General features: G+C 42.7%; 1 protein-coding gene across 4 annotated transcripts in view; it reads right to left on the bottom strand.

The window, feature by feature from the left end:
• The window catches only part of SAFB (scaffold attachment factor B), a 36,913-nt gene that overhangs the window by 16,828 nt on the left and 1,709 nt on the right, over positions 1-18,376 (bottom strand). For 2 of the 4 annotated variants that reach the window (XM_044377914.3, XM_044377915.3), the window contains exons 2-6: positions 16,609-16,693; positions 5,547-5,611; positions 5,258-5,464; positions 2,040-2,102; positions 1,441-1,473 (exon numbers count right to left, since the gene is read on the bottom strand). In XM_044377914.3, coding sequence (XP_044233849.2) covers positions 1,441-1,473; positions 2,040-2,102; positions 5,258-5,464; positions 5,547-5,611; positions 16,609-16,693 — 453 coding nt within the window. The remainder of the gene's footprint in view (positions 1-1,440; positions 1,474-2,039; positions 2,103-5,257; positions 5,465-5,546; positions 5,612-16,608; positions 16,694-18,376) is intronic. The other 2 variants (XM_026481156.3, XM_026481157.4) reach the window with 1 other exon arrangement.

Here is an 18,376-nt window from a genome sequence, read left to right as displayed (position 1 = left end):
AGAGCTCTCCAGGGTTACACACTAGTCCTCCATTATCTCTTCTACCGGCGTTCCCACTGGGCCACCTCTCATTCCTAATCATCCCCCAAACCCTTCCCAGGAAGCCCTGGCAATCCAGACCACTACTGCTCCTTGCCTCCAACAGCGCCCGGTTTTACTGGCCCTTCCCTGTCAATCTGCCATCATGGTGAGCAACGGTTCCTCCATGACCTACAGCCTTCGGCAAAGGCCCCTCACACCATCTCTCTCCCGACAGGCCCATCTATACCCCTCCTCACCCCCATCTGAGTCCCACACATCCCCCAGCATGTAACTCAGGGGCCATCTCCTCCCAGAAAGCCTTCTCCTAACGGCGTCAGAGACTGCCCCACTAAGAGCCTTTCTCTCACCAGGCGGTCCCCAGCGCGTGCAGACGCCCTGCATGAGGCACTCCGTCCTGCAACTCCAGCCCATACTGATGAGCACTGATCAGGTTCCAGGCACAAATGTAAGCCCTTTACATACACGTTAATCCTCCGAAAGCCCTAACATGTTGGTACTATCAGTACCGTTCTTCCTTTCAGACTGGGAGACTAGCACAGAGTGGCTGACAAACTGCCTCAAAGACACACAGCTGAGCCACGTTCTACACGACGGCTGTGTGAGCAGGAGTCTATCAGCGCAGGTCTCTTCCCAACACTGCTGGTGGATATTTCACACAGGGAGGAAGGGTCCTGTGAGGGTGGCGATGTTCATCTCTGCACGCACGCCTGACACGCCACAGGCATGCACACACACACACACACCTGGGACATGGGGGCGGGTGGTCTGCACCTTCACTGGGAGCTGGCCTGCCATTCTGAAGAGCCCCGGGAAACTGTTCACTTTCTCATACCTTCATTCTACAGATTATGTTTCTCATGTAACGTACCCCACTCTGGGATTTAACCCTACAACTAAAGCCAAAGATCATTCTAGGCAGAATTCTCTCAACACAGGGGTCTTGGACCTAGAAAGACTCGAGAAAATGACAAGACCCAGCTCCCCTTTCCTTTCGGAGCCAAGAATGGGTGGTATCACTTGCAGCTGGAGAGAGATATCAGCCCTAAAGGTAGGCTAGGTTCCACCATGCATTCTTAGGTTTGCACCCTCCCTGAAGCTGGGATTCTGACTTGCCAATAACTAACCTTGCCCCTGCCTGGCTGAAGTAAATGGAGATGGCGTCTGAAAAAGGATTTCTCATTAAGCAGTACAGGTGAATGAAAGAGGACAATAAAAAAATACACCCAAAAACAAAAATAAAGACTGGCAAAAGCTGATGGTATTTTCATTTCCTCGCAAAACTTTCCAACGAAAATCAGGCAGCTACCCAAGTAAGTTTATTCCAATGGTTTATATATCTAGGTAGGCTGGCAGAAAAATTAAAAGGAAACTCAAGACCCACATTTATGTAAATCCTACCTGAAAGTTAGTCCACATCTCATTTGTTCTCATCTAAGATTTAATATTTACACAGATGATACAGTCAAGACGATAAAGTCATCACAAGAAATCTGTGCATTTTCTATGAGAAAAATTCCCAAAGGCTGAAGCAGACCCCCCCAAGATTTCACCTTTCCCAGCTGTGATGTCAGTGTTCTGGCCGCCCCACCCTCCTGCATCCTCTTCTGGACCCCGTTAATATCTCCTAGGGAGGGAGCGCTCCCCCAACGCCCACCACCATTTCCACTTATAGTCTTTCTGCAGAGGATACTACCCAGAACAGATCAGACAGGCAGTCTTTTCCCCCAGCAATCAAATCAACAAGAACTTCCCCAAACAGGCCCTCCTCTCAGCTGCAGATAAGCCACAGTGCTTGTAGGGGAAGCCAAGATGAGGAGTCTTTTTTAATAGGCACGTTATGTTTGGGGAAAGTGGAAAGCAAAGCCCGCTGAAGATGCCCACAGGGCAAACAAACCTTGCAATGACTTTTACTTGGGAATGCCATACAATGTCTGAAGTGGCCTCCAGAAATGGTAGTCTACCCTTTGATTCTAAAGTCACGGAGACATACAATTTACCTGTAATATAGTGAAGTCAGATGATGAAGTATCTAAATTGTTTAGGGTTTCTTTGTCCTCTATCTGTAAAATAAACAAAAATACAGTTTACACATGTCAATGTTACGTAACACAACAGTACATCTGTGAAATGAAAAATAAAAGGCATGAAAATCACTTAGGACAAAATTCTGGAATCCAAACAACATTACAGCCTAACTTCACCTCAATTTAAAGAAATGTTATAAATGTATATAATACCTGCAAATACACTGGGAAACCCACTACGGTACCACTGAGGATTTTAAGATACAAGCTAAATGAAGAAAAAGAAAAACAGAAAATTTAAGTTTTGTTTTTGTTTTTAAAGATTTTATTTACTTATCAGAGAGAAAGAGAGATATTGAGAGAGAGCACAAGCAGGGGGAACAGCAGGCAGAGGGAGAAGCAGGCTCCCCACTGAGCAAGGGTCCAGTGCCGGACTCGATCCCAGGACCCTGGGATCATGACCCGAGCTGAAAGCAGATGCCTAACTGACTGACCCACACAGGCGTCCCCAGAAAGTTTAAGTTAAGCAGAAAAGAGATTAAAATTAGTACACACACTCTCCGAAGTTAACTGGAACGCCAGGTTTGGGGGCTGCTCTTCTGTGAACAATGTCCAGAATCAGACTGCAGAATAGTTTCTCGGATTTCTGGGGCCACCGCTTCTCCAAGCCGGAATGCTACTGCTACTGAGCCTGCTGCCCCAAAGTGACTCTACCCCAGACCAAAATGACATGTCTGAGTACCCGCCTCCTAGCCTCACCAATTTCCAAACTGGAGTGCGGGGATAGAAACATAGGACTGCCAAGGCAGGTGGCCCACAGAGGCCCCTCTGCTGGGGAAAAATGACTGGTATGTTGACCTTCTATTCCAAGAGGTGGGCTCTGCCCAATAAGGTAGGGGTTCCCCAAACACATAAGGGAGGTTTATACTACTATTGTTGTGAGAACCAAAATAATTTGAACTGCTTATTGTAAAGCACCAAGGTTGTTATATTTTAGGGAGGGGGGATGATTTTTCAAATATTTTATCAACAACATGTATGGCTATTACGTTTATCTGACTAGGAAGCACCCTTGCACCACTCCTTCCTTCTCCCGATGCGATCGTCTTCGGACAGTGTTTCACAGGAGTGCAGCACACACGCATATGAGACCACCCCTCCTTCTTCTGTCCACATGAATGGCAGCATATTCCGTCCCCTGCCATATTTCCACTTCCTCTTGAAGACTGTTTTAATTCATATGAACCTACTTATTTCATTTACATGGTTATGTAACAGTAATAACTGCGTTACTGGAAGCAGTAATACAATTTTACGGCAACAACAACAGCCCTATGGTGTTGCTATATGCCAGGCACAGTTTTAAACCAGGGTCAGCAAACTTTTCCTGTCAAGGGCCACACAGTGAATATTTGAGACTTTGCAGGCCAGATGGTCTCTGTCATGACTACTCTACTGTTTGAGATATCAGCCGCCACGGGTGACTGCCACAAACAGGTACGGCTATGTTCCAACAGCTCGTTGGCCAGTTTGATGACTTTGGATCTAAGCTAGTAATAAATGTTCATCTATTCAATCCTCCCAAAACCTATTATTTTTACAAGTGACGTCCAGAGAGGTTAAATAACTTGCCCAAGGTCACATAGCAAATTGAGTGTCAGATTTCTAGTGAATGGTCTTAATTCTTAACCTACCCTGCTTCCCTAATTATAATTATTTAACTACCACTAGCAGACATGTAGGATGTTTCCAGGCTTTTATGACTCAAGGTATTATTTTCTTATCAGAGGGGAAAAAACTGCTTTCAGAAAGAGCAGCTAATAAGGAAGGGTACGTACTTCGCGTCACTGCTCTAGAGTTTTGGGTACTTTGTAGAAGTCCACAAATGAAACTTACACCAAAAAATAAAATTACACACCCTACTCGTATCAAAATGGCAGTCAATTCTCAAAATCAAACTCTCCATTCAAAGATGACCGTCCGCTACCTCTAAGGATACTCAGAATCAGTTCGAAGAGGAAATGCAAAAATATTCTAAGGAAAGGGAGAAGCGGATCCACTAGCAGAGAACAGGATTTCCTTCCCTGGGGGCGACTTGGGACACTCACTGCAAGAGATCTGAGAGCCACTAAGAAACAAGGTACCTCCCAGGAACCAACACGTAAGGATTTCTACCGAGATGCCTTGTTAGGCATCTTCTAATTTTCACTGCCTTCTTGGTCTACCCGACAAACACTCATCCTCACAGAAATAAAGTAATCTAACAAATTATTCGCACCAAGTCAACACGATGTATGAGCTAAGCACACAGACTCTGGAATTAGCCCGGTCTTAATTCTTTTTTTTTTTTTTTTAAAGATTTTATTTATTTATTTGACAGAGAGAGACAGCCAGCGAGAGAGGGAACACAAGCAGGGGGAGTGGGAGAGGAAGAAGCAGGCTCATAGCGGAGAAGCCTGATGTGGGGCTCGATCCCGTAACGCCGGGATCACGCCCTGAGCCGAAGGCAGACGCTTAACCGCTGCGCCACCCAGGCGCCCCCTGGTCTTAATTCTTATTCTCTTCTGAGCTGTGTGCTGCCTGGAGATACTTCTTTACCTCTTTATCCCCTGACTTCCTCAAGAAGGAAGCTGGCAAAATATCATCTACATATGTCCTGTTAAAAGTATTGAAGGACATCTGCCTCATGCCTGGCAAACAGAATTCAATAAATAGTACCCGTTATATTTGTAGTATAAGTAGATGTTTCTAAAATGAAAAAAAACTAAAGCTTTAAAGACCACGTCAAAGCTTATTTTATGAAAGGATGACTAGGAAGAAGGCACAGATCAGTTCTTTATCAGGAAAAGGTCAACTTTCAACCTCTATTTTGGTATTTTCAAGGCATGCGAACCATACTACCACAGACCAAGCTCCTGTAATAGGAAGGTCTCGGAGAACGCCCCTGAAATGTTTTATGATGCATTATGCAAACAGACAGCAAATACTCCTAGATCTCACCGAGACACTTCTCAACAGAGTGTGTTTTCAGAATTGTCTGGATCTTACATATGAACAAATTAAGCACAATCCCCCTGAACTAGCATTAAAAAAGCTCAAATCCAAATATAAACCTTATCATCTCTCACGACATTTGAGGAACTGACACAGTCACGGGGCATCCTAGAGAGAGACGCTGCCGAGTTACCTACAGCATGTTCTTGAAGCTGTTCAGGAAGCTCTTTCATTTCTCCCTCGACTAGCTCTCTACTATCGGACAGGGACTCTGGGAGGTTATCCGCATCGTCGTCTTCTACACAGTCTGCGACACTTCCATTATCGATTTCTGCTTCATCCAATACACTGATATCCATCATGTCAATGTCTTGCAAGTTCTCCAAACTAGTTTCAACATCCTCCTGAGACAAAACAAAACACAACCATCACATGACTGTCGTAGGTCGATCCACCAAGTTGATTCACTGACAAGGCCGCACATACCTGTCCATCCCCAGAGTTTTCCTCCAGCCCGTTGTCTTCCACACCCTCTTCTTCTGGTTTACGCCCTGAAGAGAGAATAGTTTACAGCACCAGATCAATGACTTGTATCTTCCAGAAGCAGTACTTTTACAGACCCTAAGCATCACAGAAGCAGTTACCAACACCCCTGGCACTTCCCCATTTAGGAACGGTAATCTGGAAGGGTAAGGCCTTTCAGGACAGGGCAGCCCGCTCCCATCAAGCAGAAGAGGTTCTGTTCTCATCAGGTGGCTGTGCAAGGATAAGGAGCTGGAAATGAGTGCTTAGTAAGGTCAAGGCAGATGAGACCTGTTTTAAGGCCTGGCCTTCCTGTCAAGTAGCTGTGGCCGTGGGGAAAAGAGTATTTCATACAGTGTGCTGTTTTTTAGTTAAGAAACATGGAGCATATTTTCCCACAGAAATTGACACAAAACAAAATATAAATAAGGAATAAGAAATGCCGTTCATAATTTTAACACCTAGAGTTAACGCCCATGTTATACTGACATACAGACATCCTCCTCCATTCTATGTATATGCACGCGCTATACTTACAAAAATGACACTGTATCATGATTCTGTGACCTTGTCACTATGTTATGAACTTATTTCCATATTCTTTAACAGCATTATACAGAGATACCACCATTAATCTAATTAATGCGTATGCGTGGAAATTCAAGAAAATGCTGATAAAGATGAACATCCTGGCAATTCTTTTCGTACATAAGCAATCACCATTTTAGAGCTTGTTTCTAGAAATGGCATTCCTAAGTCAAAGGGTAGGTATATTTTTAAGGCTTTTATTAAAAACAAAGAACCCACATATTATCAAGATGCCGCAGAGGAAGGTTGTTCCAATTCATAAAGTCGCATCAACAAGACTAAAATGCCCATCTTTCTGAATCTCTGTTAAAACCACCTCTTACTTCTTACCCTTACCAATGTTCTAGGCAAAAAAGGGATACTTTCTAACCTGAATTTATTCTCAGGTTGAGTATTTTTGTTCAGGAGGCTAGACTCATTTTCTGTCTCACATTTTAGTTTTTAGACAGATTTGACTCCATGCTTTGAAAAATGAGGAAATCCTTTCTCCTCAACTTCCCTCACTCAACCTCTTACTATTTCTTATGAACAGATTTATTTTAGAACGTTCACCATCTGTTCTGAAGACAACAGTTCACAGCGGGCAGGCACACTGGCACATTCATCTAAATAGCATTTATGTGGCCATTTGCCTTTATTTTTTGTACAAATTATAAGAATAAATTAAAAAAAAAAGAAATAAAAAATGTAAATGATAGAAATGCCAGGGCTGAAGAGAAAATGGAAACCATTAGCCATGATAATAAAAAATGTAAGGGAAAAGTGAAATTTTTGGTCTGACAACAGGTTTGCTAAACTTAAACTGACTGACTCTTTTCATTGTGAAGAATAAAATCCCATGTATGAAATACGAGCGCATGTCTCAGAAGCAGTGCAGGACAGCAAGGTTATGGGCTTTGGAGCTGCAGCTCCTTATCACAAAGGCAGTGCTCAACTTCTTTTGTGACTTAGTCACAAAACAAAAAAACTCACTTCCTTCAAGATCTTTCTCCCAACATGAAGATGAATTTCTTAAGGCCGTTAAGTGTTTTTTCAAGGAATGTAAGGAAAGCAAACATTAACTTGCTTATATCTAAGGATTAAGCTTGTAAGTGTATGAAATGTGTAATATTCAGGGCAAAAAAAAGGGGAGGAGCACAAAAACCCAAACCTAATTATTTATACCATAACTGAGTTTTAAAAAAAAAAAAAAACCTCTCTCAGGGGTAAGAACTTCCTTATTACACGTTACCTGATTTTTCCATATTCTTCTTTTTTTAAAGATTTTATTTATTTATTTGACAGAGAGAGAGCGCGCGTGCACGCACAAGCAGGGGCAGAGGGAGAAGCAGGCTCCCTGCTAAGCAGGGAGCCCAATACAGGACTGGATCCCAGGACTCTGGGATCATGACCTGAGCCAAAGGCAGACGCTTAACCAACTGAGCCACCCAGGCACCCCTGATTTTTCCATATTCTAATTTCATTCAGGAATATCCTTCCGGAAATCTGAAAAGTTTTTCAGGAATACATTATTTAAAAACATAGATCATGACACTAACAGAATTCAATACATTATGTGCAAACAGCCCTAGCGGCTGGCTGGGAACACCACTGCCATTTGTAGTAGCTATGACAAAACATGCCTTGAGCTTTAAAAAATGTCTGGAACTTAACCCAATGGTCCTTATGTAAATATATCAGGAACTTGCACCAGCAGCATTTCCACAGATTTATATTTGATAAAGCTGGTATCATTCTAGAATACATACACTGGTTTTTACCCAGTTCTATCCTAGTTACTGGGATATATCTAAGTAGGTCACCACAAACTTGCAACCCTTCATTTCTCTCTCCCTTTAACAAGAGACGCAGCACGTTTCCAACAAGCAAAAGCAGTTTGCCACTTTCTAACCACCTTTGCTCCAGGGCAGTAGCACAGACACACTGCAGCGAAACCCCTGGGCGGGGGCAGGGGCAGGGGTGGCGGGTAGGGCCTAGGAACTCTCTCAAGTAAGAAAGGACCAGAAACGCCAGGGGAATATGCGTAGGGTCCTGGGATAGAGCCCCACATCGGGCTCCTAGCTCAGCAGGGAGCCGGCTTCTCCCTCTCCAGCTCACCCATGCTTATGTTCCCTCTCTCGCTATCTCTGTCAAATAAATAAATAAAATCTTAAAAAACAAAACAAAACAAAACAAAACCACCCCTTACTTAAAAAAAAAGAGAAAAAAAAAAAAAGGAACATTTAGTCTTCAGTATATATAGAAAGCATAACCCTGGCTGGGAAGCTTATCAAGAAGCACTATTTGGGAAAAGGCACCCTACTTTCTAAAAAGAAGGGAGGGGCGCCTGGGTAGCACAGTCGTTAAAGCGTCTGCCTTCGGCTCAGGGCGTGATCCCGGCGTTCCGGAATCGAGTCCCACATTGGGCTCCTCCGCTGGGAGCCTGCTTCTTCCTCTCACTCGCCTGCTTCTTCCTCTCACTCGCCTGCTGTGTTCCCTCTCTCGCTGGCTGTCTCTCTGTCACATAAATAAATAAAATCTTTAAAAAAATAAAAATAAAATAAAAATAAAAATAAAAAGAAGGGAAAAATGTGCTTAAACCAATGCACAACTGATGTGAATAAAAAATATTGCTCTCTGGAATAAACCAGAGTGCTGTCTTTAGTACCAAGGGAAAAGGTGCCCCTCAAATCCTTTCTCCAAAGTAAAGGTCATCCTGGTTCGCAGCCTCCGAACTATAAGGCATGGCTCTACTTGCCCTGCTCCGGCATCCCTTAACCTGTTCCTGGCTCCCCTGCCTGGGATTCCATCTCCTCTTCCTCTGCTGAGCTTCTGCCTCAGGCATCATGTCCAAACTCACCGGTGAGACCGCCTCCTCTCAACTCTGCCGGGATTCCCCCACAGCACCCCGAGTGGCCTGATGCATGTGGGCAGGTCATTACTTTTAAAACGTATTTGATTATACAAATACATTTATGTAATTATATGCTCAAAGAGTCCCACTCATTTCACTGTCAATTTTACTTCACTAATAAAAGACTCATGCTCATAAATATCTTCTTGCACATTTTTTAAAAGATTTTTATTTACTTATTTGACAGAGAGACAGCGAGAGAGGGAACCCAAGCAGGGGGACAGAGAGAGGGAGAAGCAGACTCCTGAGCTAGGAGCCCGATGCGGGGCTCCATCCCAGCAGTCTGGGATCATTGACCTGAGCCAAAGGCAGACACTTAACGACTGAGCCACCCGGGCGCCCCATCTTGCGCTACATCCTACATGTTAATCCACCTCCATCTTTTACTTCATACCGTGAATGTTACTAGTTTAGCGACCCCAGGGCAGAGAGGCTTTATTAATCTACCATGTCCAGTAAGTGCCCATTTCCTCACATCCTTGCTAATACGGGATATCAGGAGCGGTATAAGTTTTTACGAGTGTAAGAAACAAAAATGATAATTTCATTTTTATATGCTTTCCTTCAATTACTAGCAAGAGAATCTTTTTTTGTATACAGGTCATGTTTGTTTTTTCTTTGCTCTGTGAACTGCTTATTCATAGTCTCTACTTCGCCAAACGGACTACATGTTTTCCTTACTGATATGTAAGAGTACTCAACGTGGTCTGGATATTTATGTTCTATGATACTTTTTCTCAGTCTGTCGCATCTGAATTATTTATGATGTCTTTTGCTGAGAGGATTAAACCTTTTACGCAGCTGAGTTTATTTGCCTTTTTGTCTTGCTTTTAGTGTCATTTCAGGTCTCCCTCACCACAGTGACTATGAAAGTACTATCCTAGCCAGAATTTCTATTTGCCATGGAAAGAACAGACCTTTTCCCACCATCGGATAGACAGCCAACTGTTCCAGCATCATCATCTGAGAAATCCTTATAGCCACCTTTAAAAAAAAGTATTTTTGGGGTGCCTGGGTGGCTTTGTCCTTAAGTGTCTGCCTTTGGCTCAGGTCATGATCCCAGGGTCCTGGAATACAGCCCCACATTGGGCTCCCTGCTCATGGGGAAGATTGCTTTTCTCCCTCTCCCACTCCCCCTGCTTGTGTTCCCTCTCCGTCAAATAAATAAAATCTTTAAAATATACATATATTTTGGGGCGCCTGGGTGGCACAGAGGATAAGAGTCTGCCTTCGGCTCAGGGCGTGATCCCAGCGTTATGGGATCGAGCCCCACATCAGGCTCTTCTGCTATGAGCCTGCTTCTTCCTCTCCCACTCCCCCTGCTTGTGTTCCCTCTCTCGCTGGCTGTCTCTATCTGTCGAATAAATAAATAAAATCTTTAAAAATATATATATACATATATTTTAAGTAGGCTCCACACCCAATGTGGGGCTTGAACTCACCACCCCGAGATGAAGAGTTGCTCACCCTAATGACTGAGCCAGCCAGGCAACCCCAATGCCACCTTTAAGATGAACAAATCTTCGAAATTCCCATTCTTTGATATCCTATTGTTAAAATTAGAGCAACTCTATATCACTGATTTCTCACAATTTTAGTTATTCTTATATGCTTTCTTTTTAGATCAGCTTGGGGCTAATAGACAACTTTCTAATATGAGATCATTACATCTAGGAAAACTTTCTCAAGGTTAGTCATGTCACAGGTCTTAAGTATTTCCTTCTACTTTTATTTTGCCATTTAAGAACACTAAACATAGTTTTGTTTTTTTTTTACATCCATCTTGCTTAAGTCTTTGACTAAAAGTATCACTGCCGCTTCCAAAGTCCAAGAGAATCAATTAATAAACAATTTTAATGAGCTAGCAAGTTCAGTTGGTGCACTGCCCATCTCAGCCAGAGCTTTATTTTTTCACGTTTCTGAAGCTGTCACTGGCTAATTTGACTGCTTCACCAGGATTTAATTTCATGAGGCACATTCGGTCCAATAGACCTTACAAACCCACCACTGGCCTACAAGGTACCACTCTCCACAAAAAACAAGGGTGTCTAGAAGAAATGGCTGATTTCCAAGGTGCAGCAGGAGAGTACAAGAGACTGGAATACCCTATTCTGCCAGAAAGCAAGAAAGCACTCAAAGAGTGACATGGATATGTCAAAAAGACACACAAGTCAGCTTGAAGGGCTCTCACTGAAACAATCTGAATATCAAATTAATCACAAAGGTTTATAACTTACTGAACAAAGAAAGAATCTCTAAGTTCACACCGATAAATAAGGAAGAAGAGCAAGCCATCCCTTGTGGTAGAAAGCCAACTAATAAATGCAGATAGGATAATAAATACAGAAAATCACCAATGGATAACAATCAGTGGGTGCTAAAACTAGTGGAGGATGAACAAGATATTTACAGAAGTCTCAAAGTATCTTCCCCACAGATACAATTACAAAGGGTAAGACAGTAACTTTCCAGTGGAGAAACCTGACCAACAGCACTTTAAGTCAGTTACTCAAATGGACAGCATGTGCCTCGAGAAGATATGCTGAGGAAGAGAGAATCCAGGAAGAGTAACTTTTCTGGTACTGCTGACAAAAGTATATAATTTGAACCTAATGAGAGAGAAAATAAATAAATAAATAAATAAATAAACAAACACCAATTCACAAACCAGCCTTCAAAACAAATGGTCTGTACGTTTCAAAACTGGCAATACAGGAATACAATATAAGTCTTGGAAACTACCCCAGATAAAAGGAAACCAGAGAGACATGACAACTGAATGCAATGCATGACCCTGGATTATTTTTCCTTTTGAGCTATAAAGAACGTAACATCTAAAGAAGATCTCAGTTTAGGCAACTGTATCCATGTTAATGTCTCAATTTTGACAACGAGGGCTCTGTAATAATACCCTTGCTGTCAGGCAATACTGTAGTATGAGGGGCAAAGGGGCCCATGCCAGCCATTCCTTCTGAAGCAGCTCAGAAATGAAACAAAACATACATACATACTAAGGAGGTGGGGGAGGATAAAATTTAGTAAAACGCTAACATCCAGGGAGGTGGGATGAAGGACACATGAAAATCTTTTCCGATTCTTGCATCTTTTCCCTAATATAAACCTGTATCAAAACAGACAAACAGGCCAGCAGCACAGGATCAGGTAAGAGCTAAAAAGCAAACATACCAACTTTGCTTTTCCAGTTAAGTTTACTTTTCTGGTAATTACTTTGAAAGATTCTGCTTAACAGATTACTGGTATGAAACTACTCTGGCGAAGTGCTGAAATTGCCTGACACACACTCCAGGATTGTGATTAAAATAATCAGTATGCAGATTTCAAAGCATTTTCAGTTTGTTCACCAAACAGGTCAGAAGAACGAACCTTATTTCCATTAAACTCTTGCTAAAATGTAACAAGGTTGTTGAAAGTAATTCAGTAGAATGTACATACTTGCCCTACCAAGTGTCAAAATGTACTGTAAAGCTCAGGAATAGAACAAATTATGCCAAGCAAAGAACCAGACACAAAAGAGTTTGTACTGCATGGTTCCATTTTACATGAAGTTCTCTAACAGGCAAAACTAATCCATCATGAAAGTAATCACAACAAACTTTTTTTGGGGGGTGATGTTAGGGGGCTTAAAGGAGTGTGACTGGGGAAGGGCACAAAGAATCAGACAGAAATGTTCCATATTTTGATCCCTACCTACCTCACACCATATGCAAAAGTAAATTCCAAATGAATTAAATATCCAAATTAAAAAACAAAACCATAAACGTTACTCTACAACGTAGAATACTTTTTTTTTTAAAAAAGATTTTATTTATTTATTCGACAGAGATAGAGACAGCCAGCGAGAGAGGGAACACAAGCAGGGGGAGTGGGAGAGGAAGAAGCAGGCTCATAGCAGAAGAGCCTGATGTGGGGCTCGATCCCAGATCGCCGGGATCACGCCCTGAGCCGAAGGCAGACGCTTAACCGCTGTGCCACCCAGGAGCCCCTACTTTTTATAATCTTAAAACAAAGGTGGACCTTTTTTTTTTTTTATTTTTTTAAAATAACATTTTTTTTAAAAAAGATTTTTATCTATTTAGAGAAAGAGTGTGCAAATGTGCAGGAGCGGAGGGAGGGGCAGAGGAGGAGGGAGAGAATCTCAAGCAGACTCTGTGCTAATAAACCTGACAAGAAGCTCCATCCTGTCCATCCCAAGATCACCCACAAGATCATGACCTGAGCTGAAATCAAGAGTTGGATGCTTAACTGACTAAGCCATCCAAGCACCCCAAGAAGGGCCTTCTATTTATTTTTTTAAATTATTTTTTAAAGATTTTATTTATTTGAGAGAGAGAGAGAGAGAGAGAGAAAGAGACAGCGAGAGAGGGAACACAAACAGGGGGAGAGGGAGAAGCAGGCTTCCCACTGAGCAGGGAGCCCGACGCAGGGCTCAATCCCAGGGCCCCAGGATCATGACCCGAGCCAAAGGCAGGTGCTTAACACCCAGGCACCCCAAGGAGGACCTTTAAAAACACAACATAGAGTCTAGAAACCATACAGAATAGGTTGACAGTGCAGCCCGTATTACAGATTAAAACTTGAATGACCAAAACATCACAAACAAGTCAAATGGCAAACTAGGAAAAAACAATTGCGACATTTTAGAGAGCAAGTCCTCAAAAGTCAGTGAGACAAACTCAGCAGAAAAGTGGGCAAAGGGCATTAAAGGAAGTTCAGAAAATACAGATGGCCAATTACCAGAAGCGGTTTAGCCTGTGAAGAGATGTAAATTAAAACATAACCTGTGAAGAAATGCAGATAAATATAATAGTTTTCTCCTATGTAAGAGACAACATATAACAAGATAAATAATCCTCAAATGTTCGGCGAGAATTTAAATAGGCACCCTTCTCCCTGTTGTTGGTGGAGATATTAGCCAGTACAGCCTGTTGGAAGAGCTACTCATCAGTAGCTATTTCAAAATAAAATGCACATATCCTCAACCCCACAATTCTACTTCTAATTAAGTTATCAAAAATAGGGCACCTGGGTGGCTCAGTCAGTTGAGTGTCTGCCTTGGACTCAGGTCATGATCCAAGGTCATGCGGATGAGTCCCACATCGGGCTCCCTGCTCAGCTAGGAGTCTGCTTCTCCATTTGCCTCTGCCCCTCCCCCACTTGTGCTCTCTCACTCTCAAATAAAATATTTTATTTTTTTTTATTTTTATTTTTTTAAAGATTTTATTTATTTATTTAACAGAGACAGCCAGCGAGAGAGGGAACACAAGCAGGGGGAGTGGGAGAGAAAGAAGCAGGCTCCTAGCGGAGGAGCCTGATGTGGGGCTCGATCCCAGAATGCTGGGATCACGCCCTGAGCCGAAGGCAGACGCTTAACGACTGCGCCACCCAGGCGCCCCTCAAATAAAATATTTTAAAAAGCTATCAAAAAACATATATTTTTTTTACACAGAGACATTTCTGGTTCATGGCAGCACTGAAAACTGGAAATGCCAAGTCAAAACTGAAAAAAATCTCAACAGTTTAATAACAAAGGAGACTGATGAGCTAAACTGTGGTAGACTGATAAGAAACGTTACAATTAAGCTGTTTAAAAAGAATAGGTCTTTTTATACTTGCAGGGACTATGGAAATATGTCCTCAATGGGGTAAGTGAAAGAAGCAATCTAAAAAATATCTTGTAAACTAAGACCTATTTCCTTAAGAAAAGAAAAACATACATGTATAGTTGTATACGTATCTTTATATATTTATTTTTTTTAAAGATCTTATTTACTCGTTTGAAAGAGCGAAAGAAAGAGAGAGCACACACAAAAGCAGGGGGAGCGGGAGAAGCAGGCTCCCAGATGAGGGGCTCGATCCCAGCATCCTGGGATCATGACCTGAGCCGAAGGTAGACACTTAACCAACTGAGCCACCCAGGCGCCCCTTTATATATTTATTTTTAAAAGACCGCAAATGCACAAAAAAGTCTGGGAAAGTTTGCCCAACCTTCTAACAATGAGTTACCTCCTCACTGGGGAAAAAAGGAGCTTCTGCATTTTACTTAATACCTGTCTGTATTTAAACAAACAAAACAAAACAAAAGAAGAAAATATTTAACACAAGTATTTCTTTTTTTATCAAAAAGAAAACAAAACACAAAAGGAGGTCCAACAGGCTCTATTTTCCACCAGTATGACTGTCTTTCTGTGATTTTCCAGCACTCTTTACCCTGGCAAAGACATTTACTCGGGCAAAGCCAAAAATGTGCAATGTACTATGGACCACAGAAGTGCCTTCATTCCAAAGTGAGGTTGCCTGACTGCTGCTGTCCAAGAGCTTACGCCACCCAGTGTGGCTGACATTGGTCCCTGCCTCCTAGATACTTCAAACCCAATTCTTCACCACTAGCCAGGTAATACGAATATTTCATATTGTTTTGGGGCCTGAGCAACAAAGCCACCAATTACCAAGAGAACTTTTAGAACAGTTCAAATGCCCTGTTTTAGCGGATTCTTTCTTAAAACAGTAGTTGAATGTTACTGAATGAAATTACTGAGTAAATACTAAAGAAGTAGAAAGACAAGGAAGATGATAGAGTCTCTGCCCTCAACAATCTCTTTACCACGGGGCAGAGTGACATTAGCATTTCAGCAAGGTCTAAGGGGAACGCCTGGGTGGCTCAGTTGGTTAAGGATCTGCCTTTGGCCACGGTCATGACCCCAGGGTCCTGGGACTGAGTCCCACACAGGGCTCCTTGCTCAGTGAGGAGTGTGCTTCTCCCTCTGCCTGCTGCTCCCCTGCTTGTGCGGATGCTCTGACCAACACAAAACAAAACAAAACAGCAAGGTCTCCGGAACCAGATCATCACTATACAGAGGGCTGAAGGTGAGAGGAGTTACTACTGGTGGGATCACAAGTCATCTGTTGATGAACAAGGACTTGAATGCAGACACATGGGGAGAGGGGTAGGCAGGGAATATAAGCTTAGGCAAAAGAGGACCAAGAGAGGGAAGCATATGTTTGGGGCCTGACTGAAGCCCAGGATGTAGAAGAGAAAGGCTGAAGGGGAGAAGAGGGAAATGGAAATTTGGGTCAGATGCTGAAGAGCACTAATGCCATGTGGAATGCGGCATTTATGCACTAGGCAATTTTGAAAGCAATGTCTGTGAAAGTTACAACTCTGTTTTGGCCAGCTGGTATTTAAAAGAAAAGATACATTCCACAAGTCAGAGAAATAGAGGAGACCCAAGCAGTCCTAAATACTCTCTATGTAAAAAAGGTTAAGAGTCTGGATAAACAAGGGGTGCTGAGGCCTGATGAACCAGTATGTAAATATCCCTTCCATCCTGTCTGAATTCCTAAGTACCAGAAAAACAAAATACACTAGAGGGGTCTTAAAGGAAATGCAAAGCTTCATTCCAGGCCCTTTGGATTCACAGGGTAGTTCACAGACCTCAAACACAGCCAAGTAAACAGGCTCATTAGCAGAGAAAATAATTGTGAAAAAAGTTTTTATCAGAAGTGCTTTTATAAAATCCTTCATACCTTTGCTAGATCTCTTTGATGTCTTCTTGTTTCCTTCAGAGGTAATTTCAATTTCATCAGGATTACCCCCTTCATCTTCAATTGCCTAAAGGGAAGGTTAAAAAAAGTTTACCAAAAAAGGCAGCACTAAGACTAGACTTTCACAGAAACTGCAGGTTGCTGATCTGGAAAGGGCCTCCCCCCATCCATTTGTTGTCTTGCTCTACCTTGGAACAAAGGCTCTGGAATCAACTTATTTCTTAGTACAAACATCACCACAATCTAGTTTATCCTATTCCTGGACCCAAGAGAACTCAAAAAGGAAAAAGCACACTCTTCCATCTCCTATGACTTCACCCAGCAATGTGTTGTTCGACCCTCTGTGACTCGCTCTCCATGCCATGCCTACACTTGGCACTGTCTGGACAGAATACGAACACTCCCTCGGCTGAGATCGTACCGTGTGTGGCATGAGACTGGACGTGACCCGTACTACCTCATCAGATCACTCACATCTACGACTGACTCCAAAGGTCTTGCTCTTAACCACGAAGGGACCTACCTGAAAGGGTACAGAATTATAATAATCTCTTGGCAAGTCCTACCTCCCACCCAAGAGCTTGTCATTCCCTTGAACAGCCCGCACCCACACTCAGCACAGCACGTAGCACCAAGGAGGCGCCAGCAAATGGTTACTGAGCATGTCATCAGTGATATCCTTGGATACTGGGCTTTGCTTTTAGGTTTTACTGTTAACCCTTCCTCTCGTTACTGTACTACCCTGTGAGCACAAGCTGTATAAACCCACTTTGAATAGCATGTTTTATTTGTCAACGGTTTCAGAAATTTCAGATCTTCAGGAGTTCTCAGTGTGGAAGTCTGAATTTGCAACGGGGCTTAGGAACTCCACATCTAATCTGTACCAGGAACAAAGAAAATCTCTTTCTCCTCTCCAAAGCCATGGTGAGGAGGAGGAACTGGGAATTCTGCTCTGGGATCAAGGAAAGCACAACCAGAAAGTCCCTCCCATTCTTCCTGGCAAAAGAGGATTCTGGAATACCACTAGAAGAACAGAGAACTGCCCCAGACAGGAGGTATACCATTTTCCCCCTCGATATGTCTCCTCTGGGTGCAGTGTTTACAGGATCATCCCTAGGGACGCTATGGGCTATGAGTCATCCTTATAGAGCTCAGGAAACTACTCTCTGTGCTCCTTCCGCCTTTTCCTCATTTGCCCTTCCTGGAAAAATTACAAGAAAAGGGACTCTAACTAGATGGTAGAAGTAAGAAAGAAAAAGAAGATCAATAATTCTAAACTCACTTGGATAAGACAGCAAACATACAGGCTGATAATATTTATGTCCTATGACCACACCCCTAAGAAAATGAAAACGCAGAAGGAATGAAAAATGGCTCAGAGATGATAGTGACGGAGGATCCTTGAAGTCACATACCAGTTTCCGCCACCAATCTGACAGGAAGGTTCAAAGCCATCCTGTAAGCTTTGCAGCCTTGCAGACTGTCTGCGAGTAAAGAGGATGAAGGTCCCAATTTGGCTTTGTTGACTGGAGACCCTGGTGGCAACCCTCAACCTTCTGGCATTTTTTCTAGAACATCTTGGTTGATGAACTACCTGCCCCAACTTGAGTAAGGGAAGTTAGTATCCATAGTGAAACAAACACAAGCTCAAATTAGAAAAGCCCAACTGACTCTGGACTAATCAACCCACCATTTTCGAGCCCTAGCTTCCTCATTCGCAAAATGGGAAACAATCCCTACTTCCCCTTAA

Source organism: Ursus arctos, unplaced genomic scaffold, assembly GCF_023065955.2.
Source record: "Ursus arctos isolate Adak ecotype North America unplaced genomic scaffold, UrsArc2.0 scaffold_14, whole genome shotgun sequence".
NCBI lineage: Eukaryota > Metazoa > Chordata > Mammalia > Carnivora > Ursidae > Ursus > Ursus arctos.
This window is presented reverse-complemented; position numbering and strand designations above follow the sequence as displayed.